At 44.7% G+C, this 23813-nt stretch overlaps 2 protein-coding genes across 17 annotated transcripts in view; one reads left to right on the top strand and one right to left on the bottom strand.

Annotated features, from left to right (window-relative positions):
- The window catches only part of CCDC17 (coiled-coil domain containing 17), a 40035-nt gene extending 32872 nt beyond the window's left edge, over positions 1-7163 (top strand). For both annotated transcript variants that reach the window (XM_024103961.3, XM_065553730.1), the window contains 4 exons: positions 728-796; positions 2785-2868; positions 4254-4367; positions 6935-7163. In XM_024103961.3, coding sequence (XP_023959729.2) covers positions 728-796; positions 2785-2868; positions 4254-4367; positions 6935-6964 — 297 coding nt within the window. In that variant the 3' untranslated portion in view covers positions 6965-7163. The remainder of the gene's footprint in view (positions 1-727; positions 797-2784; positions 2869-4253; positions 4368-6934) is intronic.
- Positions 7164-7187: 24 nt separating this feature from the next.
- NASP (nuclear autoantigenic sperm protein) lies at positions 7188-23566 on the bottom strand. 15 transcript variants are annotated; one of them, XM_042845039.2, is made up of 16 exons: positions 23353-23475; positions 21553-21662; positions 20964-21020; positions 19991-20101; positions 19248-19328; positions 18481-18593; positions 16864-17721; positions 14361-14443; positions 12386-12471; positions 12154-12227; positions 10659-10847; positions 10177-10343; positions 9183-9239; positions 9008-9079; positions 7873-8001; positions 7188-7345 (listed from the first exon to the last, which is right to left on the bottom strand). In XM_042845039.2, exons 3-16 carry the CDS (start codon positions 21011-21013, stop codon positions 7292-7294), a joined length of 2124 nt encoding a protein of 707 aa, XP_042700973.2. In that variant the 5' UTR covers positions 21014-21020; positions 21553-21662; positions 23353-23475; the 3' UTR covers positions 7188-7291. The 15 variants fall into 15 exon arrangements, with proteins under 15 accessions (XP_042700973.2, XP_008164956.2, XP_005303069.3 ...); XM_008166734.4 differs by lacking the exon at positions 21553-21662 and having other exon boundaries at positions 23353-23511; XM_005303012.5 differs by lacking the exon at positions 21553-21662 and having other exon boundaries at positions 12386-12462; positions 23353-23511.
- Between the last annotated feature and the right edge of the window lie 247 nt (positions 23567-23813).

The raw sequence follows: 23813 nt of genomic DNA, 5'->3' as shown, positions 1-23813 counted from the left end.
TTTGCTAGGGTAGTGCCCAAGGACCAGCCAAGAGTGGGACAATCGGGCATTGTACAGACACAAAGCAGCAGTCACTGTCCTGAAGAGCTTACACTCTAAGGATACATTTACACAGAGATCAAAACCCCACAGCTGGCAGGGTCCCCGCCTCACAGGGCCCCAGAGCTCAGGCACCAGCCTGAGCCCAAACGTCTACACAGCAATTTTCCAGGCCAGCTGACCTGGGCCAGCTGTGGATTTTTATCCCCGTGTCGACATACTCCCCTTCCCCCTCCCCGTGTCGGCTACTAGGGTAATACATCTGCAGAGCGAACAGTGTGATGGCAGCAAAGGGCATGTTAGTGCCACAGGGTTTTGGAGTGAGGGGCTGGGGGTTAATTTGGAGGAAATCAGCTAAATGGAAAGAGACGTGACGGGAGAGGGGACATTAAGTGAAGGGGACAGCACATGTGGGTCATGTGTGGGCGTCACACTGAGGTGAAATGTTTCTGAGGGATGGAGAAACAGCCGATCAGCACAGGGCAGAGAAAGTCCAGTCTCAGAAGTTCTCGGACTGGCCAAAGGTCCCATCTTTGGCTGCTTCTGCAGCTGCTCCTCCCCACTGGACTCATCTTGTGCCGCCCTTGGGGAGAATGATTCGGGTGGGGAAGGAGGCGACACTGCAGTTGCTGTTGTGTGGGCAGACTAGTTGTTCAGCTAAGTGTGAGAGTTGCTCATGTTCCAACAGAACATTGTGATCTCCTTCTCCCAAGGGACGTGTGCCAGCGTTACACAGGAGCTGGCGAACAGGAAAGTGGTGAGTCATCATGCCACGCCAGTGCACCGTGTTTAATCACTGTGCAATAGTGAGATGCGTCTACAGTGTTAAGGCTGGGATGAAAAATGACCTGTAAAAATGACTCCTGATCCACCCCACTGCATGGTCAAATTCCCCTTGATGCCAATTGGGTCAGAACTGGGGCCTTAAAGGAGTAAAAATGTTATTAGCCCGGCAGAGCCAATGGAGCTCTGCATGAACCACCTGGCTTTTTTCCCGCTTCAGGCCTCAGCACTGTCCTGTATGTGCCAGCTGCACAATAGAACTGTTCCCCGGAGGACAGGCAGAACAGACCCGTCTGTGCTCAGTTCCAGGTTGAGTTTTGTAGTGCGGGCAAGTAGAAAACTCATCGTTAGCCCTGTGGTGGGGCGATGACTCACTGGCGCGGCGCCTCCTGCTGGTCGTCCTGAGAATTAGCCCTTCCAGCCTCTGGAGCGCCCTCTGCAGGCCGGTGTCTCGCCTGCTGCTGGCCCCCGTGTCCCTCCTGGACCCCGGTGCCCTTTACATCAGGGTTCTGCCCCCAAGGAGCAACCCACAATCTGGGTCTCTCCACCCAGGGGATCCCCCATTCCCACCTTGCCTCAGTGGCTACTGCCAGTCGTCGTCTAGCCCCTGCCCCCTGGGGCAGACGCAGTCTGTAATCCCCTCATCATCGGCAAGTGGGGGTTAGGCAGAGGCATCTGGTCCATCTCTGGGCTGCTCCTCTGCAGCCCCAGTGCCCTTTGTGGGCCCTTAACTCAGCCTGCGGCTTTGCGAGGCTGGAGCTCCCCAGCTCCCTCTGCCCTTCCCCAGCACTGCTCCACCCTAGGTACCCTCCTCAGCTTCCCAGGCAGCCAGGTCCGTCTCTCTCTGAAAGCTAGAGAGAGTCTTAGCTCCTGGCCCACTGCCCTCTTATAAGGGCCAGCTGGGCCTTGATTGAGCTGGCCACAGCTGCGGCTGCTTCCCCAATCAGCCCAGCTTTCCCAGTTGCAGCCCTCTCCCGGGCTGCTTTTAACCCCTCTTGACTGGGTCTTTCCACAAGCCCTCTGAAGTGAAATCATCGAGACTAAATGTTACCTCCCTCATCCTGCAGAGCCCTTACCCTGAAACATGAGGAGTATTTTCAAACTGCTCATGATCTTGGAGGAATCAAAGGCCCATTAGCCCTCCCAACTGGTTTTCGTTGTTTGAAATGTCAGAGGGTGCTGGGTGGATTTTAATGTATTCTGCTGTTTAGCACCCTTTGGCAAAGTGTAAAAACAATGATTTCTTCGGTAGGTCAGAAGCGGTTTCTCTTTAATTTTTCCTCCAACACTGAACTTTATTCTGGTCTGATGTCTATTGATGCGCCAATCTGTTTGCAAGTACAACACAGATACACGTCAGTCTCGGACCAAATGCTTCTAGGCTTGTCCCAAATTTGAATGTTTATGCCTCCTATCTATAGAGAGACGCTGTCTCCGAAGCAGACTATATTACGTATAAAAAGTCTGGTGCTGCGGTTTAAGAGGTACCAATCAGTTGAGCATAGACACCCTTCTTAAATTCCTGCATGATATACAGCCGAGCCCCGCGTCACTCACATGCCAGAGCTTTGATGGAGCACTCCACGGCCTTTCGCTTCATCTCATTCACAGCTGTGCACAGTGCTGTCTGTGGGCTGCCTAGAGAATACTGATTGAGTGACATTTTATACCTACTTTGCACCAGGGTCGTAATCTCCTTTAGCAAGTTAAAATGGATCTCCCCAGGTGGCTCGCTTTGGCACAGAGCCCCTGTGCCTGTCCAGGCCAACGTAGTGCAACTATCAGGCGTGCAAAGAGCAGATTTTTGAGAGCGCGGAATCCATAACCCGGCCAAGTCATTCCCCTAGTCAGTGTCACAGTGAGATCAGCTAGGAGCCAAGGGTTTTTAAAATCTGACTCCAATTGTGGGTGCTGTTCAGTTCTCTCCAAACACCAGGCTGACCAGCGTTCTCCATCTCACAGATTGAGCTGGTGAGAGGGGCATCTGTGGTTGTCCGTCTAGCAGATGGTAGGCGGGATGAAGAGCTTAGCCTGCCCCCCAAACAGGTGAGCTTTATGATGCGTCGGTGTTAGTAGAGGGGTGCAGGTGTCCTCCTTTGAACTGAATTGGCACTTTGCCATACGGTTTCCTCACCCTTGATGCTACAAATGAACATAAGGAGGTAGAGCCCACTTGTGTAGAAATCTGTCCAGGAAACCAGCGTGCCACCACTTTGGGGAGCATGTGCCATGGTGGTCAAGAAACCCATTTTAGGGCTTAGCTAAAGAACAGAATTGCTAACAACACGTCACTGCCCAGTAGCATTGCTCAGTACTTGCAAGAAGAGTGGTGCTTGGAGAATCCGCACCAGCATGGGAACACTGATGGGGGGGGGGGAGTAGCTGTGGATTTTCTTGAAGAGGGAGCACAGGTGCGTTCCCACACTAGTACCCAAGTTATTCACAATGCAGATTCTAAGCAGCCAGCCACAGCTCACCACTACTAATGGCAGTGGCATGCACATGAAGGAATAGACCCCCCCACTTCAGAATATCTGACTGCAATGGCAGATACTTGCTACAAAAGCCGGAAGTACCGGTTATTACAAGACCTCTAGAGGGAGTGTCAATAGCAGAGTGAAAAAAATAGACTGAAGGGAACTTCCACAAGCTTGTTTACGCTTTGAACATTACAGGATGTGTAGTAATTACCTCTACTTTCACCTAAAGGAGGGAAAGAGGACCGTGGTTAAAGAGCATATAACCTCAGAGCCTGAACACCCACGTTTTACTGTCACACACTACGACCTTAAAAATCACTTGAGGTCTGATTATCCCTTCTCCCCTTCAATCAGCAATACGGAGGTAGAGGAAGTTTGGGTTTTGTGTGTGTATATATATTGCTAAAAGGAGGGTGAAAGTAAAGCGTAAATTGGAAGAATTTCTTGCTGTATTATGCTTGGTACTTAACTTGACTAGCCCCCATCAGCAGGGTTTATTGACAATAGCAAGAAAAAAAAGACTTCCTGCAAAGGGACTAGGCTTATGAAGGGAGGGAATGCCTTCCTGTATTCCTATTTAAATAATTTAATGAGGTTGTATACATACACATCTGTCCAGCTAGAGTTTTCTAGTTACCTGGTCTAGAAGTAAACACTGAACCTTAGTTTCCAAGATAGTACCTTTGAGATCCAGCACCACTGAATGTTTGGGACTCTTAGATTAACAAGATTATATGCACCTCCTCACTACTCCAGTAAGACATTGTTTTACATGTACCCAAGCAGTGTTTCTAAACAACCGGTCACTGGAGTGGTGCTGGTGCATGAAATCTCCCTGACAGATTGGAAAGCAAGCCGGTCCCTGCTATCAAAAATGTTCAAAAACACTGCACAATTGAAGCTCTCTTTTAAGTTTCCCCACTGTGTTAGCCTTCCATATTTTAACCTCAGGGTATCAATCAGTCCTACCTCCCCAAGGAAGGCATAGAGTTTTACAAGAAGGAGCCTGGTGGTGCTAAAGTTACAGATCTGATGCCACAGGAGAAGGCAGAAACCCAGCAAGAGGTAAGAAAGCGGTGTTAACTGTATTAACCTTCTTTGACAATCTAATTGGTTTGGTGGAAGGCAGTGGACATAATATACCTGGACTTTAGCAAGGCTTTTGACACACTCCCCCGACATTCTCATAAGCAAGCTGGAGAAATGCAGGCTTGGTAGAATGACATTAAATAGATACATAATTGGTTAAACAACCACAAAGAGTAACTATTAGTGGAATGATATCAGATTGGAAAGAGGTCGCAAGTGGTGTTCCACGTGAATCTGTTGGGGCTCTGGTGGTGGTAACATTTTTATTAATGATCTGAACATGGTAATAGAGACCATACTGCTTACAACTGCAGCTGACAGAGTTGGGGGGTTACAACCCATTTGGCGGATATAGCTAAAATTCAAAGGGATCTTGATAAATTTGGAGAATGAGGCTACAGCTAACAAAATGACATTCAGCAAAGACAAATGTAAGGGGCTACACTTAGGCAAGAAAAACCAAATGCACATGTAACAGAATATGTGGAAATGGCAGAGATACTTAATGACTTATTTGTTTCGGTTTTCACCAAGAAGGTTGGTGGTGATTGGACCTCTAACATAGTGAACGCCAGTAAAATAGGAAAAGAACAAGTTAAAAATTACTTGAACAAGCTAGATAATGTCAAACCACCAGGGTCTGATTAAATGCATCCTAGAATACTCAAGGAGCTGACTGAGGAGAGATCTGAGCTATTAGCGATTATCTTTGAAAAGTCATGGAAGACAGGAGAGATTCCAGATGAGTGGAAAAGGGGCAAATCTATAAAAAGGGAAATAAGGACAACCTGGGGCATTACAGGCCAGTCAGCTTAACTTCTGTACCTGGAAAGATAAGTGAGCCAATAATTAAGCAATCAAATTTGCAAACATCTAAAAGATAAGGTGATAAGTAACAGCAGGGATTTGTCAAGAACAAATTGTCAAACCACTCGGACAGCTTTCTTTGACAGGGTAACAAGCTTTGTGGATGGGGGAAAGCAGTAGATGGGGGTATACAGTAACTCCTCACATTAAAGTTGTCCTGGTTAACCTTGTTTCATTGCTGATCAATTAGGAAACATGCTTGTTTAAAGTTGTGTAATGCTCCCTTCTAAGAGCAGCCCGTTGGAGCTAGCTGGTGGGGGCTTGGAACCAGTATGGACTGTGGCAGCCCCCCATCTGCTCCCTGCTGTGTCTCTCCCCCCACTGCCATGTGCTGCTCCCCAAGACTCCTGCTTGCTGTGCTGGGGGGAGGAGGATGAGGGGAGCTAATGTTAAGGTGTCCCCCTGCACCCTGCTTATCCCATCTTCCATGGAGCAGGACTCAGGATAGAGGGAGCTTGCAGTAGCTGCGGTCTCAGCAAGCTGTTCTAACTAACAAGGCCATGCGCCTATCTCCCTCCATTCCTGCTGCCTTGCAGAGTGAGAGCGTGAACCCTGGAGGGTTCAGCTAACTGCTAGTTCATCATTTAGCAGTAAGGGAAATATCCCACCCTCTGACTCCTCCACCTCAACCAAGCTTCACAATCATCATCACTATGTACCAGTATAAAATGTTGTGTATGTGTACACACACCTTTTGTCTAGCGAAAAACAGTTCCCTGAAACCTAACCCCCTCATTTACATTATTCTTATGGGGAAAGTGGAGGAGTGGAGATTTTCAGCAAGATGCTGGATATCCATCTTGGCAGGGGGGTAGACTAGAGGTAGTATTACATCATTTGTGGTCCTTCTCACCCTATGGTTTTATTAACTGACAAAACCAAACCTACAGTTGGGTTAGTAACATCACATTCTCTTGCAGAATGGAGACAGCCTCCCTTCTTTTCACACCCACTCACACTCTGCACCAGGGCTTTCCCAACTTCTAGTTCCTATGAAGAGTTTACAATCTGGTTGCCTTTCACAAAGAGGACAAGATACAAAATGCACCACTAATATTTAACAACAGGACCTAAGGATTTAACAGATTAAAAACATATTACACAGTTGCTGCTATGTTGTAAAGTCAGACCAATGAACTGGTGGTAGCTCCTAGAACCAGAGATTGTTGAAGTGCAATAACCAGTTTGACAGCCGTCACCTCTTCAGCAAGTGCAGAGAGAATAGTTTCAGGGACTAGTAGTTCATTCAAAGTTAAGAAATCAGTGAGTTGGGGGGGAGAGAGAGAAGACAGACAGGAAACTTGTTTTCTCCTTTTAGTCTATGAATAAAAACTAGATAGAGAATGATCTTTGAGGACCCATCCAGAATCAACTCAATTCACTAATTACAGCTAATGCTGCTTTTGTTTAGTTTAATAAATTGGTTTAATATAAAAAACATTGAAAAGACCTTAAGTATCATGCATAGTTAAAGCTTCTTTAAATAATAAAAATACCATTTTAGAAGGGGGTTTCTGTGCATTTTAACTTGCATTTCTGTTCACCATTTACTACCAGAAAGGATAGGAAAAGCAAAGAACCTAACTCTAGAGGCATCCTGTGCCTTTTTAAAAGTTATATTTTGTCTATAATGCCTCTTTGTTAACAGAATTATTGCCTCCATTTTCTCATTTCAGGCCCGGCTGTTAATTCTAGATCACATCTAGTGGTCCAGGAAGAAGACAGTTTACTTTCTAGATCAGCCAAGCAAGACAACCATGACATGCTATTTACTTCATTGCAGGCTTCAAGTAGCAGGGTCAAGCTCCTTGGGCCATTCTGTTCCCAGCACTCTAGAGATGAGAATTTGTTCATCTGTACTGCTGCACCAGTGTAATTGTGCTTTATAGCAGGACCATGACTCACCCCTAGTGAGGAAAAATCTGAACATTTGCTTACAATCTTTATTGAAGTCATACAAAAGTTGCCAAAGTGAAAAAATACACTATATACAAAACCATTCTCCTTGAGGAGAGGTCCACATTGAAGACTTATCATACTGTACTTTCAACTGTAGCCCCTGCTTCCACCTGTGGCCTCTTCTCCGTCTGAAAGAGAGGAATGGATTTTGTTAAGTCAGTATTACATGTTCCACAGCAGTTAATTCATGCACCAGCTGGGAAAGTAGTGGTAGCTTGGAGACTTGCATTGATTGGTTACCTACACAGCACTGGTAGTTACAGAAACCAAGCCCTACTCTAAAATATAGCTGTAGACAGTTTCATAGCTTAAGTGCCCTTTGCTTTTAAGTACAACAGACTTCTATTCCATTGCACACCAATGCTTTAGGAGAAACAAGAATCATGTTTTAGCTCAGCTGTAATTTAATACACTGAACTCCAAGTTGCTGTCTCTCAAGTGGGCAAAGCTACAGGGCCAGTTTACTTTCCAAATGACTAAGGGTCAGACATCTTCTGTGTAACATGCACTTTGCTGAACTGGGCAAATTCCCCAGCTCCTTCTATAGGAGTCTTAGGAAGACAACCAGCAGGCAATAAAGCATTAGATACCAGGCATGAAAGGTGTGCCTGAACAGAGAAGGAAATAGACATAGACTCCTGACTCATCGGCCCACCTCCTCTTCCATTTTTTCTGCAACCTTATTTCCACTGGGGGCAGCATCACCACCACCATTGACAGCCGGTTCTGGTTTAGATTTCTTAGCTTCATTGTCTCCCTGTTGAGTCTCCTCCTCTGGTTTCCTCTGAAGACAAAATTGTTTAGTCTTCACTATGTACAAATTTAAGACTTAAGAAAATTAGTGTCTAGATGTCATTGTGCATTGACTACTCAACTCCTAGTTACGAGGGGTCACACCAAATAGTCAGGATTCAGTTGAAGCTTTTGGTGCAAGTTCAGTTACAGTAAGAATTCTGATACTACCTTGCCTAGATACCACATTTGTCACCCTTAATTATGATCTGGCAGGAAAACATCCTAGCTCTAGATTAAATTTCTGTTTTTAGTACCCATGACATCTGATCTAAGCTTCAGAGCTGATGGCAGATGTTTCAAACTTGCTCCAAGAGATGGACTGAAAGATGCTGGTGTGACAAAATGCAGACAGTCATTGTGTGTTGTAACCGTACATACAGTAGGCAAATGAAAAGTACTGTGAAATTTGATTTAGATTAGGAAAAATACTAATGAGAACACACTTCAGTGTTAAAAAAAAAAAAAAACACACACTACAACCAAACACTAGTTTCCCTTAAGGTTACCCATATCTCATTACTCCAAGAAGTCAGATTTTACTAGTAGTATGAATACTACACATTTAGACTGGCTTTGCTACTTTAATAATAAACTCCAATGCTCCATTTCCACTTGGAAATAAGGGAACCCAACTCAGCCTGGTGGTTTGCCTTTATGGCCTGCCCTGCTCCTTCATGCAGGGCCTCAACACAGGAGAGCACTGATTTAAAGAGTGCCTTCAGGACCCTCCCAATTCAGCTTTGAAGTTAAACTAGTGTGGATCAGGCAAAGTGCTGTAAAGCATACAAGGAACCATCAAAAGCTACTCTCCAGGAAGACTGATTGGCTCCCAGGGGAAAGGAGTTTTATGCAGTATTCCTACTTTTTTAGAATTTGTTCTGTGTGTAACAGTGACAGTTAAAGGCTTTGTTTAGCCAAGAAATCAAACAATACACAGTGCAAGCCAGTGGTAGTTTTGTAGTAGTTTGTCCAAATAGCTATACATCTGGACACACCTTTTTCCTGACAAGATGAGAGATGTCTGTAACACACTGGGATGCTCCATCAGCTGGTTTTCTTCCTGGAATCTATTACAAGATAGAGGTTGTAATGTAAGTGACATCAAACATTAAAACCTTCCAATTTAGTAGTATTTAAATGCCTGTCTGAACTCAGATTTGTTTCACTTACTGTGGAAACAGAACAGCTTTCTTCACTCTGTGTAAAACTGGAGGTAGCTCCTCCAACCTAAAATGAAAGAAACCAAGCGATTAACCAAGTACTGGCCTCCAGTTGTATTTCTGAGCTCCCACAGCATGCTGGGACTTTATACTACAAATCCATGGTTCCTGCTGTACCATGAAGTAAGTTATGATTTAATAGGTTTGTTTAGTTTCTCTCTATGATGTGGGGTTTTATTATATCTGCATTAACCAAATCAATTCTGACTGTAAAATTATGAAGTACTTAATCTTCAGTTTTGGTTATTTTGTTTCTTTTACCAAGTACCCAATTTGTAGAAGTTTACACCAACCCAACAAATTAATATGTCACAGTGAGTGAGCAAACCGGTTGCCTATCAGTTAGATAAGCATGGGAACAATTAAGTTCAGCCTAAGAGGTACCCTAAAAAGGTCTTCAATGTAGAAGCGCCTTCTGAAAGGCTGGCTACACTATACAACTACTCAAGATATATGCCACCACCAGATGCTGAACCAGATTTAGGACTCTCAAACTAGGCTGTATCTTTGTACCCAGGAATCTCTGCAGTTCTAGTTTACTGACATCTGGCCAAAAAACCAAACCCTTGCCAAAGAGCATTGCCCTTACAGTTATTTAGTGCTAAACAAAACAGCTGGCATGTGATGTCACTGTCTCCTCTAGCCCCTTGGTTAAGAGCCAGCTGATTGTCCAAGAAGAGGTAGCTTTATCAAGAGGGAAAAGCAAAGTGATGACATGTGATAGTCCAATGCTTTTCCCCCCCTCAAAGTCAAAGGGAAGTGAGCCATATTTCATTCTGAGTGATCTAACAGCTTCTGGTCATGGGAAGCTAAGTCATTTGCAGACAATCACTAATTCTAGACCAGTATGGCCAACCCTGCTCTTGTGGGCTCTTCTGCTCTCCTTCAGCTATACCATTAGTTAATGCCAACTTACTAGAAAAGTAATTAAACGAAAAGCTAACCAGAGTTGCTTTCAAAGCCAGTTCAGCTACTCTTGCACTCTTCTGAGACTCTTTTGAATCCTCTATCTTTTCCTTAATTTCAGGAAGTAGTCCCTTTAATTCTTCGATCTCCTTCTCATCTTCAGTAGATCCTCCTTCTGCTTTCTTTATTCGTTCAGTCAGCATCACTAGAGGAATACAGGTTTAAGTTGTCAGCAGTTTATTAAACCAACAATGTAACAGGCAAGGGCACTTGAGCTACTCTGCCTTCATTAACAACAAGGAGTCTGGTGGCACCTTAAAGACTAACAGATTTATTTGGGCATAAGCTTTCGTGAGTAAAAACCTCACTTCTTCGGATGCATAGAGTGAAAGTGACCATTAGAGACCATTCAGAGAACTGTGGAGAGTAGTGTGCTTCCATGTTCTTAACCTCAGCTCAATCCAGCTTTCCTAGGACAGTTAACCAGTTTGCTAGCTAGAGTTTCAGCAAGTCTACTCACCCATTCTTTTGTCAATGACTTCTACTGATTTACTGAACTGCAGAATTGCTTCATCAAACTGGCTGTTGTAGTGATATGCCAGTGCCAGCTGGTAGTGGGACTCTGCTAGCAGGCGGTCATGGGCCTCTAGGTACTTCTGCTGTAAGGCAAGGCATGCCTGAAACTCTTCTATAGCTTGTGCATAGTTTTCTACAACAGAAAAGCCATAAATCATTTACAAATGCAACTAATAAAGTATCAAGCCAAACAAAGTTACCAGACTGTCTCCCCATCTACTTTATTCCATAGACTGCTCTTAGATTCTGTATGAACTGAAAGCCGTTGCCTCACTGAGGGATGCTAACAATTAAAGGGTCACTCAACTTGAGTTAGTCAGTTTCATATAGTGTTACTTTCCCTGCCCAACCCTCTCCCCACATTTCAGCAGTGATTTAGACAGTTACTTTTAAAGTGTTTCCTCTTTCCTACACAAGCATGGGAAGACGACTATACAGGTGAAGCAGGGAAAGTGTGACAAAAGCAGACTAGATATTTGTGTTCAGTTGCTTATTCTAAATTAGATCACTGATTATTTTACCTACCATTGATAAGACTATTGGCCAAGAGTGCACCTTTTAACATTAAGAAATAAAACTGCTCAAGGATAATTCCACCCTCAAACTGCAATTCCCCCATTGATATTACTGAGGTGGCATACACACAACCCTAGTTTTGCAGTCCTAACCCACAGAACCTTCCCAGATGAATTCAGTCTGAAACCACTTTCTAGCCAAACAGAAAACAGGGGCAACGATGATAAAGAACTACAGTGTTTCAAGGGGAGAGGCAGATTTCAAGCTGAGGCAGAAGTCTCAGGATTAAGCAATTGCATTCACCACCACCAAGAAGCCAACTTGAGTGTTTTGGGGAGTCTGCCCATTTTTAGAACCCAACACGTTCTCAATTTGTATTTTTCCATCTCATTCTGACAGCGGTTTGGTGTGTTTGGCTTCTGGCCTACTACTGAAGGTGGAAAAAAGTTCTCCATATCCTAGTGTTGCTGGAGCCACATTCAAGAGCGGCTATTGTCTACAAGCCTATTTCCAAGCCACTGCTATTTCTATTCCAGAAATGAAAGCAAATTGAGTCTCAACATGGCCTTCCCCCACTTTGCTCAAGAATTCAGTTGGCAGGTAATTGGCTTATTCCCTGATCTGTCCCAGGACTATTCAAACTTGTGGGCACCTCCCCCACGTGGTCTGAAGTTTATCGGATGTCTCCAGCAATCTGAATCACCTCTGACCATTTTAAATAAGTACACCTCTACCCCAAAATAACGCTGTCCTTGGGAGCCCCGTCCCCCCAGAGCACTGCTTTACCGCGTTATACCTGAATTCGTGTTCTATCGGGGTAGAGGTGTATGTGGTGGGGGAGATGGGTGAAAGTTAGCAAGAAGTTAAGCCAGTTTAACACTGCAGCACTTGATGTACAATCAGATTTCGGACAGACAGTTTACCGGATTCAACGCTAACTTCTCCTAGTTTCAGGTGAGCCTGAGCAGCGTGGAGCTGAGCGTCTTTCGTTTCCTGTCTAAATCAAGAAAACTTTGGTTAGGTTGCTATAAAAACTGATCAGAGGCTTCCACCTCTTTATCTCATGTACCTCTCTTATGCCAATTACCCAGCAGTTTCCTGTAAGTCCCTTTATTTTTTTTAAACAGACTCCGATCAAGATGTGTAAAGTTTTACCTTTTATAGATTACTTTTGCCAACTCCAGCATATCCCAGGCCAGCTCCAGATTTCCAACTTCATCCTCTTCACTTTCCTGAAAAGACTAGAATTATATTCTAATTTTATTTTAAAAACGAAGACGTGTCTCAGTGAAGCAATGTGCAACAATGTAGCAAAGGTGCTCATCAGGAATTTAAGGTTTAAAGCCATAGTAAGTAGTTTCGTTTGTCACTCCAGCTACAGACTGTCCCAAGCTGATGCAGTTGTCTATTTTCAGGTTAGTTGAGACTCAAGATACGAGTTCTTGATTTCAGTTTCTGTTTAAGACTACATCTCCAGTTTATTTACAGTCATTTAAATACTACTGAAAACCTCTGCAAACATTACCTTGGAACTCTGTTTAATTTTAAGATGCTACTAAGTAAGAGGACCAGAAGATAAAGGAGCTAAAGCGAAACCTCAATAAAGGTTGTAAAAGCAAGGTAATCCATTAGACGCAAATAGCAATACCAACATAACCGGGTAAAGAAATTCTATTTAAAGCAGTTGTGTAGTGGCCTGCTAAAATATGGTGTATGTTAAACCAGATGATCTCAACCTTTTTGGGTCAGGACCCATTTGTCAACCCTGATGACCTGTCAGAACCCAGACACACCACTACCACACCCTAAGATGCCCCCAGACTCTACACACTGGGCCCACCTCCCCACAAGGGTCTATCTGGCAGGTAGCTCAGTGCTAAAATTCCAGATGCTCTGGTCAGATGCGAACTGGCAAAAACCCCCACCAACGGGTAAAGCAAGCTAAGACATCTCTGCCAAAACATAGCTCCCCCACGGCCCATGAGAGGCAGAGATCAGGGGGCCTAGGGGTTCAGTGAAGGAGTTAGGGAGTCTGGAGAAGGAACTGGAGGGCAGAAGAGTGGTGAGTCAATAACTCTCCAAAAAAAGGGGCACACATACACACCCCCATGGGCAGACGTATTACTGGTGAACATGACACCAGCCATTCCCTCTCAACTTGTGGCCTGTGGGACTGATTGGGCTCTGCTCCCCACTCTAGGCAGTCACAACTTTGCTCAGGTTTGGTCCAACCTGGTCACTGTGACAGAGAGGCCAAACTTGAGTGATGCTGGAACCCAGTGCACCAGACCACAACACCTAATGTGGAGAGCTGAGCCCAGCCAGTTCTGTGACACGGACACATTCTGGTGACCCAAATTTTGCGTTTCAACCCATGGGTTGAGAAACCCCATGTTAAGCAAGTCCTTTAAGTCAGGACATAGGTGCGCTGAATTGCTACAGCACCATAGTTAAAATTCAAATGATGCAATTCCTGCACTGATACGCAGGAGAGCCACACAGTCCCCCTGTGATTATGCATATCCTTGTGCTGACTGGCTGCAACTGCCCCATAGAAGCTTATCCATGAGTGGCCAGAACTACTTTCTTCCTTCCCAACCTTGTCAAATCCACCTTAAAATCCACCCCAAATCATTGAGATGTGGAAGTAAAGAGGGGAATATAATCTTTTAACAGATTAGTGGAGAATCAGATGGGTGTTATAAGTGGTGATGCTGAAGTATGGTCATTGTGAGACTACTGCAGTCTGGTACAATCTATATCTGCACTGGCTGCCAGAGTGCAGTTATTGGTCCAGAGAAAATGTGTAACAGCACAACCACCACTTCGCAAATGTATTAGTCAGGCAAGGACCCAGAAAGCAAAGTAGGACAAGTATAATACCATCACCTTGGGCGCATTAGTTCACAGGTGACAATAGTTTGATCCCAAGACTACTAGAAATATGCCGATCGTAATATTTTCACGGAAGTGTCTGCAAAGGTGTCAGGATTACCAGAATATGACGAGGACCCGAGGTCAGGAATAGACCACTTCTGTGCCTGGATCTAACCAATGCCATTCAGCCATAAGCATTAGTTCTCAGTTAATGTGGAAGAACACAACATCAATCTAAGTTAAAAGAGCTCACCTTATTTTCAATGGTTGAGTCATTTTCTTTATCATCTTCAGTTTTGTCATTTTCTTTATCTTCCTCATCTGATCCTTCTGTTTCTGCAAGGAAAGTTTGTGGAGGAGAATGAGGATATCTGCTATACACAGTTAGACATTCTATTTTGCCTGGCTCAGGTTTTTTAATTAAAGGTAAGCATCTCCCCTTTCTCACAATGAGTATTATGTGCAACTTTAGAACAGTCAAAGTGACATTGCAGCCTTTGCACTACCCACCTTGCTAAAAACATTAGTTACTGTAGTTCTACAGTAGCAGTTTAACATTAAAATTTTCTGACTTAGTACTGCCTAGAATGGAAGTTTATTTAGGGCTAAATTCGGATGTATTCCCTGGGAGCTCCCAGTGAAGTCAATGGAGTTGTAAACAGACATCCAAGGACAAGTATGTCATCCTACAAGTCACAAATGTTTTCAGCAAGATAGTATTTCTGACCCCATGTGTGGTAGCTGTGTCTAAAACTCAAGTGCAAACTGCTTATGATTTCAGACAACTAGAAAATTTTATCAGGCAACTTGTTATTTTGAAGTACCAGTTCAGCTTGTGAATTTATGGGGCAGCAGAGTGCTTTAAATGTAGAGTTACATAATTAATCCTAGCAATGGGAAGCCAGGGGAAAGGGGACAGGAGGGGAAGTGGCGTGGATGGCGGCCAGCATTTACTTTTGGGCACAAACCATCTGATATATAAGGGAAGTGGATGGGAAAACTTGCTATACACCACAATTGGTATCCTATACAAGCTTGGCAATCTAATATATATCTGGAAAAAGAAGGCTCTGTTGTGTTTGGAAGCTGAAACCAGCTTGTGAGCTGGTCAAATTTTACTTTTCTGGAGGAAGCCAGGTACTTTTGACAAAAAGAACATGGGTGTGGGAGATCAACTGTGGTAACTGCCATAACTAGAGCCAGATTCAACAGCCATATTGGCAATGGTACAGCTGCTACAAAAGCAGACCAAGTTTCTATGTCTGAGACTTAATTGATTAGAGTGAGAATAAAGATGCTAGGTGTTTAGGTTCCTAATAAGACACTTTTAGATAATGTACCTCTGCAAACGTGACTAAAACTTGAGGCTGGAGGACAAGACTATTAGACCAGGATGTGGTTGTCAAATAAGCACTCCCAAAGTTAATAAATGGACGTCAGTGTGCTTTTTTTCTTATCTGGGAAATAAGAGTTAAGAACTATTTTTCATGTGGGTACAGACTGAGTTTGAGGCAAGAGAAAGAATACAAGGGTCTATCTGCACAATATATGGTAACTGAAGATACTTTACAGCAGGGGTTCTCACCCAGGAGTATGCATACCCCTGGAGGTATCTAGAGGTCAAAGGGTACATCAACTCATCTTGATATTTGCCTAGTTTTACAACAGGCAACATAAAAAGCATTAGCAAAGTCAGTACAAACTAAAATTGCATACAGACTAGGACTTGTTTATACTGCTCTATATAATATTTATATTCAGATCAGACTGCAGAAAGACGTACAATAGTCTGGAAGGGTTGCGAGCCACTGCTTTACAGTGTAGCTACATTACATCCTTTGGGATTGGTACAGACAGTTCCACTGATGTTCAACATGGGAGATGCCTTTAATATTGTCCAGAGATTGCTAAGGAAATTAAGAAACTGCATGGATATTCGGTCACTATTAAAGGAGGCTGCGAGTAGCTCAACTGGCACAAGCATGCAGTCATTCTGATGGTCAGAATATCAAAATACCATGTGATGATTTATAGCCTCTTAAAGTGTAAGTGTAGGTTATTTTGGAAAGCATATGGAGTTTGTTTTCTGGTTTGTTAGAATAGTTAAGCAGCTAAATGAAGCAGGGAAGCAGAACGACATGAAAAGCTACATAGGAAGAAGCTTGTACTAGCTAGCACCTATTTACAATGGAATTTTAAAGCCTATCAGATATTAAATTTAAGTTTCACAATGAAGTTCATTCTTCAGTCACAGATGCCGCAGAAGAGTTCCAATTCTCATAACAAGGAGATTTCTGTTTTATGTATCAATTCAGTGGATTCTACTTTACTGCCCCATGGTCTAGAATTGGAGATTAGGACCAGAGGCAGCTTGTGGTTCAAATTATTTGAAGGTTAGTGCAATAAACCCAGATACATGCAAGTGGACATCCATTCAGTATTCTCTACCAGCCTAGTTATTGCTTTCCAAACATTACCACTGAAGCTAGCCACAGCCCCCAAAATGATATCCACATAAAGATTTTGCTTTGCAGTTAGTTAAGCATTAGACGGAAACTAAAACGATTCATTGCTCCTTGAAACTTAACTGAAGCCAGTTACTTGGAGGATTTTATACCCAAGTGCCCCTTGTTTGAGACCTTCCCTTAGTCTTTGGCAAACAGAAAATTCTGAATGGAAAAGTAACTTTCACCCCTGGTTAGCAAGTCAAATCCATCAAGTAATCCACCCACAAGTACTTCTCCTATCCCTGTTACCTTCACCCTCTTCCATCAGGTCATCTTTCTCCTCTTCTTTTTCTACCTTAGCACCATCTCCCTCTTCCATCAGGTCATCTCTCTCTTTTTCTACCTTAACAGCTACTTCAACTTTTTCTTCCGTTTGCATTTCATTAGCTGGCTCTTTGCCCTCTGCAGGTGTAGTGGCATTTCCAGCTGCCAACAGCGTTTCTTTTGAGGCCAATGCCTCTTTTGACTTGTTTAGCTTCTCTTCCGTGGCTTCTGCCACGGCCTTCTCTTCCACAGCTACCTCTACCTGCTCTTCCGTGGCTTCTGCCACGGCCTTCTCTTCCACAGCTGCTTCTACTGTGGCTTCTGCCACGGCCTTCTCTTCCACAGCTGCCTCTACTGTGGCTTCTGCCACGGCCTTCTCTTCCACAGCTGCCTCTACTGTGGCTTCTGCCACGGCCTTCTCTTCCACAGCTGCCTTTACCTGCTCTTCCGTGGCTTCTGCCTTCTCTTCCGTGGCTGCCTCAACTTGCTTTTCTGCTGCTTCTGCCACTGCCTCCTCTACCCGCTCTTCTGTGGCTTCTGCCACTGCCTTCTCTTCCACAGCCACCTCTGCCTGCTCTCCTATAGCTTCTGCCACTTGCTCTTCTGCCACTGTCTTCTCCTGCATATCTGCCTCTACCTGCTCTTCTGCCTTCTCTTTAAGCTTTGTCTCTATGCCAGCAATTGCTGCTTCTTCTCTTGTTTTTCCTCCCATCTCCACATCCTCGCTTTCTGTTTCCTTCCCAGCTTCACTCAGTACTGGAGACTCTTCTGCAGATTTTTTGGATTCTTCCTTTTCCCCCATGGCGTTATATACCTGCTCTCTCAACTCCTCCCTTGCTTCTTCTACATAGTTAAGGAAGATGAAGCATAAACATTTCTTCGAGTTTAGTGATAAAAGCATTAATGGAAATTGAAAATACCACCCTCAGACCCTCCAATTTGTGTGTCTGGCACATGTTCCTAAACTCGATTCTTTTTTAAAATCTAAAGAAGCTGGGTCCCAAGCAACAAACTCTGGGAGATACTACGGTCTTGTAAATGACCACTCAAGCAATATACAGTTTTATGCATTAGCATTTTTAGTCACAGCTGAGCAAGAGATGCCAAGTTAAATCCATTTGTCTAGATGGATAAAAACCTCCTTGTGCAGTAATCCTCTGCAATGTACTATAGAATGAAAACTGCCCTTGAACTTTTACAGAGAGGACAGTTTGGTGAGTCTGACCCCAAATAAATTCTCCCCTTATGACCAACTTAAATGAATGACACCACATGCCACTGTACTGCTGCAAGTGCACAAAGCAGTCCTAGCTGGCTGAAAGATTAGAACAGGAAAGGAAGTTTGAGTGTAATGCCTCACAATTGACAAATTTTGTGACCCCTTGACTCAAAACTAGTGTGAAAGAAGACTTTCTTGAAAAATACAAAAATCTTTTAGCTAGTTTTGGGAAAAATTTATAAAACAAGACACTTCCACCTGCTAAAAGTTTTGGTACAAAGTTTCAGATCATCTAGGGCAGCAAAGTAAAGAATCCAGGTCTGATATTTACACAAGGCAATACAGCTTGGCATCTCTATGGCATGTTAGACAGCTCTACATACCATCTATGTTATCAGCATTTTCTACCATTGAGTCATCATCTGCTTTTTCTCCTTCTTCTTCTTCTTCCACTTGCACTCCTTCCAAGGCATTTCCCAATACACCATTCTCCATTCTAGAAAAACAGAAGCAAGTCAACTGCACACAAGCACCAAGGAATACATTTTGTGCTCAAAGGAACATAGCATTTGACTGCTCTACCTAGCACCTCTCCCACCTACAGGTATTCTATTGTACCCCTGTTCTAGCCTACAAAAGCCTCCTATTCCAGGCCAGACTCTTGATTTCAGTAGATACCGAGCATCATGCCATGTGTGTGTGGCAAAAGGACATGGTGATGATGCTCTAAAAATATTTAGGATAGATGGACTGGTGCCCAGTGGCTATGGTTAGACTTTTGCTAGTGATCTAGGTAAGAACAGTTCCCTTTTGCCTGCCCCGTCCTGCAGATTATATTTCTCCTATTTTATCTTGAGTTCAAGAGTTCTATCAATAACCTACCCCTTATTCTAATGCCCATTCCCCACCTGTAAGGTACAGCTACCGCATTTAAAATTTTTATTTTTAAGAGAGGCAATTACATTTAACTGTTGTTTCATCCAAAAGGCTCCAAACTAAAAATTTCAGTTGCTACTATCAAAGTACTCCCCCACTTGTATCCCCTTTATAAAGAAATTAAAATACCATCTTAAGATGTCAAAATCCAGGAAGAGGTATACTATGTATTCATAGGACTGATAAGCCAACGAGAGGGTCTTTGTTAGTATACCTTGCTAACTCCAGGAGAGATTTTCCATAGTAAAAAAAAGCCTCTGCACATTGATCTGCGGTCTCGCCATACTTTTTACCCCTATAAAGCAAGATAGAAGTTAATACAGCTTATTTGCACCATGTTTTGAAATACCTTTACATTGCCAGATATGCAACATTTAAATCTTTTCTGGGTGAGCAGGTCAATTTCCAAGCTGTTACCTCCCATGTGACCTTCACCCTTAGGCAAATGGCAGTTCTCTCCCTTCCGATAACTGTAATGGTTTCTACTGGAAGTTCTGGTTGCTTAGAGCACCTGATAGTGGGTTTTCAAGACTGTCTTCTGTTCTAAATGCTCTTTTCCTCTAGAGGCTAAGCAATTTGTCTCTGCTTTGTTTGCAATTTATAGATTATGTTTCTCTAGTGGTTAGACTAATGAGATCCGCATTGCAGAACAGTCCTTATTTTGCAATGTATGGTCTGGTTTGGTTTCTTGATATGCTGATTTCTGAGGCACTGTAGGTCACTACTCCAATAGTTAATACATTATTTGTGCTGATTAGACATTTATTTCAAAAGAAATCTACATAGACATGGTACAATACTCAGTTTTGCAGGTAATTGTATTCAGATACTTGCAAACTACCTTTAAACATACTTAACTCAGGCCTAGATAAGCTATCTACATTTCAGCTTGATTCACTTCAGTAATGTGCCCAAAACGAGAATCCAAGTAAAAAAATAATGTGTTCAGTTACTTACAATATACTAGCAGCTTCCTGGAATGCATTAACAGCTGCTGGAATATTTCCCAATACCAAGTGTTTCTGTCCTAAGCCCAGTAGTTTCTTGGCTTCTCCATCCACATCCATACTGTAAAGTTATAGAACACAGGCTGGGTTAGTCACTGTACAGTTGTGAGAACATCTCTAAGCATACAAACAGGAGGAATGTTTGTAGCCCCCTTCTGTTCAGTCACACACTTCCATTTCCCAGAATTTTTAAATCTAGCCTTCCAACTCTGCCCACCAAGAGTCAAACATCAGCCAGCAATGTGTACAGAAGTGCTAAATAGTGAGCCTCCCCACACATGATTATTCAGTTACTGTTGGAGAACTTTCATGAGCACCAGCACTAAGGGGAAAAAGATTTTTCCATTTCTCACATTAGAATATATTTAACTGTTAACTGCAAGCAGATCCCAGAAGCAGATCAAAGAAAGACTGCTTAATGCAATAGCCAACTTTCAGTCTGCTGCTAAGTCAGAGGCTTATATAGAACACTCCAATATGAGAAGAGTTGTTTACATTGAAAATGTGACAGAAAACTGTATGAAGTCCTGCAGAAAGAAGGGGACAGTTCATGAAGACACAAAGCTCACCTGCATAAAAGTGGAATGTTGGCCTATAATCACCCATTAAAAAAACCCCCACACATGTGTCATGCAGCCATGCCTAGAGCAAACTTTTGTGCTACAGCTACCAGCAGAAGGAATCAAAGGCTGTTAATAGTGTTTCTCTGGAATAAGGACTTAACCGGTGTTAGCCCAGAAAGGGGGAACAGAAGAGTATTCCTAAACTGTGGTTTCTTGTAAGGCAACACGAGACATCTATAGCCTTTAATATCTAGAGCTAAAAACACAATGTCAGATTTAAATATTAATTTGAAATAAGATCCACTATTACCCTATTTTTTTTGTTTGCCAACCTTAGCCTGCTACCTCACAATCCCTTACCTATCAGTTTTGTCTGCAGAAGTGGAGGGAGCAGCCAATTCCTCTTCCATTCTACAACTGAAGAGTCAACAAGCAATTAGAATGGATTTGCAGTGTTGTACATGGTGTTACCAAAGGGTGACGAAGTGACTAGAAGTTCACAGTTCCAGAATCAGGAATAGGAGAAATCTAGTGCACAATTTCAGACTTCTGACTTTCCAGAATAGGTATCTGCAAGGTTGTTTACACTGTGGCCCATACTGTAATAATAGCGGATCAGAAATTTATGTAGAAAATTGACTTTTCATTAATAACCAACACTTCAGTTTTCCCCTCCCAAACAAAAATCGCTGATTTTCTAATAAGAAAGTAAGTAGGGAGAACCAGACCCTTTTCACATAAAAGTTTTTCTTTAGTTAAAAACCCAGTTTTCTGTCAAAAGAAGTTGACTGAAAGATTTTGATCAGCCCAAATTTTAAGACGAGGTAGTCTTGGACTGCTGGCTAGCTCACCCATTCATAAACACCTCCCATCCCACTCAGAATCAACTGCATAACACCCATGTCAACCACAGCAACTGCTTACATGGGAAATAATGAATACGTTTTACCTATCTTAAGGCAGCTTTGTAGCTGGAAATAGGAAGCCAGCATCATGCATGTAGCTAGCTCTAGCCCACAGGACCACTATTCTGGAGTTTAGGAAACATCTCATCTAGTGCTTAAAAAAAAAAAAAAAAAAAAAAAAGAAGCACTAAGTTTTCCCATGCATCTTCTTAGAGTGGACTCAAGTGCCATTCTCGCTTTGAAAGTACTCTTCCCCTCCCAAACTACATCAAGTGTAGCAGTATAGATTGCAAATAGATTTTTTTAAAAAGCGCTTTTCGTTTTAAATAATCTGAGGTTTTTGTCAGAAGAACTTAATGTGACAATAGCCCTTAAGAGAGGGCACAGTAGTTGAGGTAGCCAATGCAGCCTGTTTCCTACCTCTGGCTCAAAGATGGGATTACAAAATGTGCCCGCTTTACTATGAGCCATCACCCATGGAGCTGAGTCCTAATAGCCAGAGGCGCTACATTAGAGGGGACAGCACTTGCTAAGTGGGGATTTGCTAACAAGGCATGCTGCTTTGTATACACAATTCAGTTAGGCTCAGCGCCTTTCTTTAGGCCTGGCTGCACAACACTGCATCTGTTTACTTTTACCTACCTGCACAATTTAAAACCCAGGATACTTAAAGCAATTAGTGCAGTTTTGTGGTTTGACACTCAAAGGTTTCAAACAAAGGAAGCGCATCTAAACAGAGTTGCGCCAAAATAACCAATTTGGTTTTAGGAAGCCAATTCAGATTACATACAAATTTGTATGTAGACAACCCTTTCAGTGACACAGGATACTATCTAGGTACTTATACAGCTCTCCTTGCCACAGTATCTCAGTTATTAATGTCAAGTATCAGGGAGTAGCCTGTTAGTCTGTATCTACAACAACAACAAGGAGTCTGGTGGCACCTTAAAGACTAAGATTTATTTGGGCATAAGCTTTCGTGGGTAAAAACCTCACTTCTTCGGAGGCAGGACGTTTACAGGATGTAGGTCCAGTGGGGCATCCTACCCAACCGGGGTGAGGAGACAGCACCACCAAGGGGAAATCAGTGCCACGGCCCCCCTCCCTCCAGCACTTGGGGGGGGGGGGGGAAGAGAGAGAGTGTGTATGAGTGAGACACACACACACACACACACACTCTGCAGGCACCTCCCCCCCCCCTTGGATCTCAGGGTGGGGATGATGGAGTAACCGCGCCCCCAGCTCTTGGGAGGGGAGGGGGGTTGGAGGGATGACTGCCCCCCGCACCACACACCCCAGGGCTCGGGGCGGGGTCTCGCTCCCTCAAGAGGCACCGCCCCCTCACGGAGACAATAGGCCCTTTTCCCGCCTTTCCCCTGTCCGACCCCGCCCCCCGCTTGGCGCCAAGTCCCAACGGTGGCCGCTCACAGGCAGCAGCCGAGGACACGTGACGCGAATAGCTCCGCCCCACTCTGCGCGGCAGGTTTGCCTTGTCGGGCTTCTCTGCCCCCAACAAACATGGCGGAGCCGGGGCCGAGTCACGTGGGATCCCCCGGCGTTCCGAACGGGCCCCCGCCGGCGCCCGAGGAAGGGGCAGCACGTACCGCCAAGCGGGGAGGGCGGCGCGCGCTGAGGGGGAGCGGGCCGGAGCTCGGGTCTCCGAGCACAGCCGTTCCCAGGGCCTCCCCCGTCACTCCTCCCCCCCGTCACTCCTCGCCCCGGCGGCGCGGAGCCATGGCCCTGTTGGTCGGCCCGCGCTACCGCCCCCCCCGATATCCAGCCCCCCCGCTCGGACCGGCCCGCGAAGCAGGGCCGGCCGGCCCGCCCAGCCCGTGCCGCGATACCTAGGCGGGGGGCCTGGCGCGGGCTCAGCACGGGCGGCAGCAGATTTCATGGAGTCTGACAGGGGCGACGACGGCAGAGTGCAGCCCCCGGCCCCTCCGCCTGCCTATATACCCTGAGGACACGCCCCGGACCCGCCTCGCGGCGCGCGCAAGCCCCGCGGACTGCTGCTCCCAGCGTCCTTCGCGGCCGTCGAGCGCGGCCCCCTCCGAACCCGGGGCTGCACGGCAATGCTGGGAAACGTAGTCCCCAAGGCGCGCCTCCGCGTGACCGGCGCACGGCCAGCTGGGAAAGGTAGTCTAGAGACGGCCGCGCAGCTTGCTGGGAAACGTAGTTCCGCGGAGCCGCTGGCGACACGGGCCGCAGAGCATGCTGGGAAACGTAGTAGGGGGGTGGGGTTTACTCTGCAGGAGCTGGCCCGTTGTGGGGACGGACGCTGAAAAGAGAGGGGCTGCGGCCGCCG

Source organism: Chrysemys picta, chromosome 8 (genome assembly GCF_011386835.1).
Source record: "Chrysemys picta bellii isolate R12L10 chromosome 8, ASM1138683v2, whole genome shotgun sequence".
In the NCBI taxonomy this organism is placed as follows: domain Eukaryota; kingdom Metazoa; phylum Chordata; order Testudines; family Emydidae; genus Chrysemys; species Chrysemys picta.
This window is presented reverse-complemented; position numbering and strand designations above follow the sequence as displayed.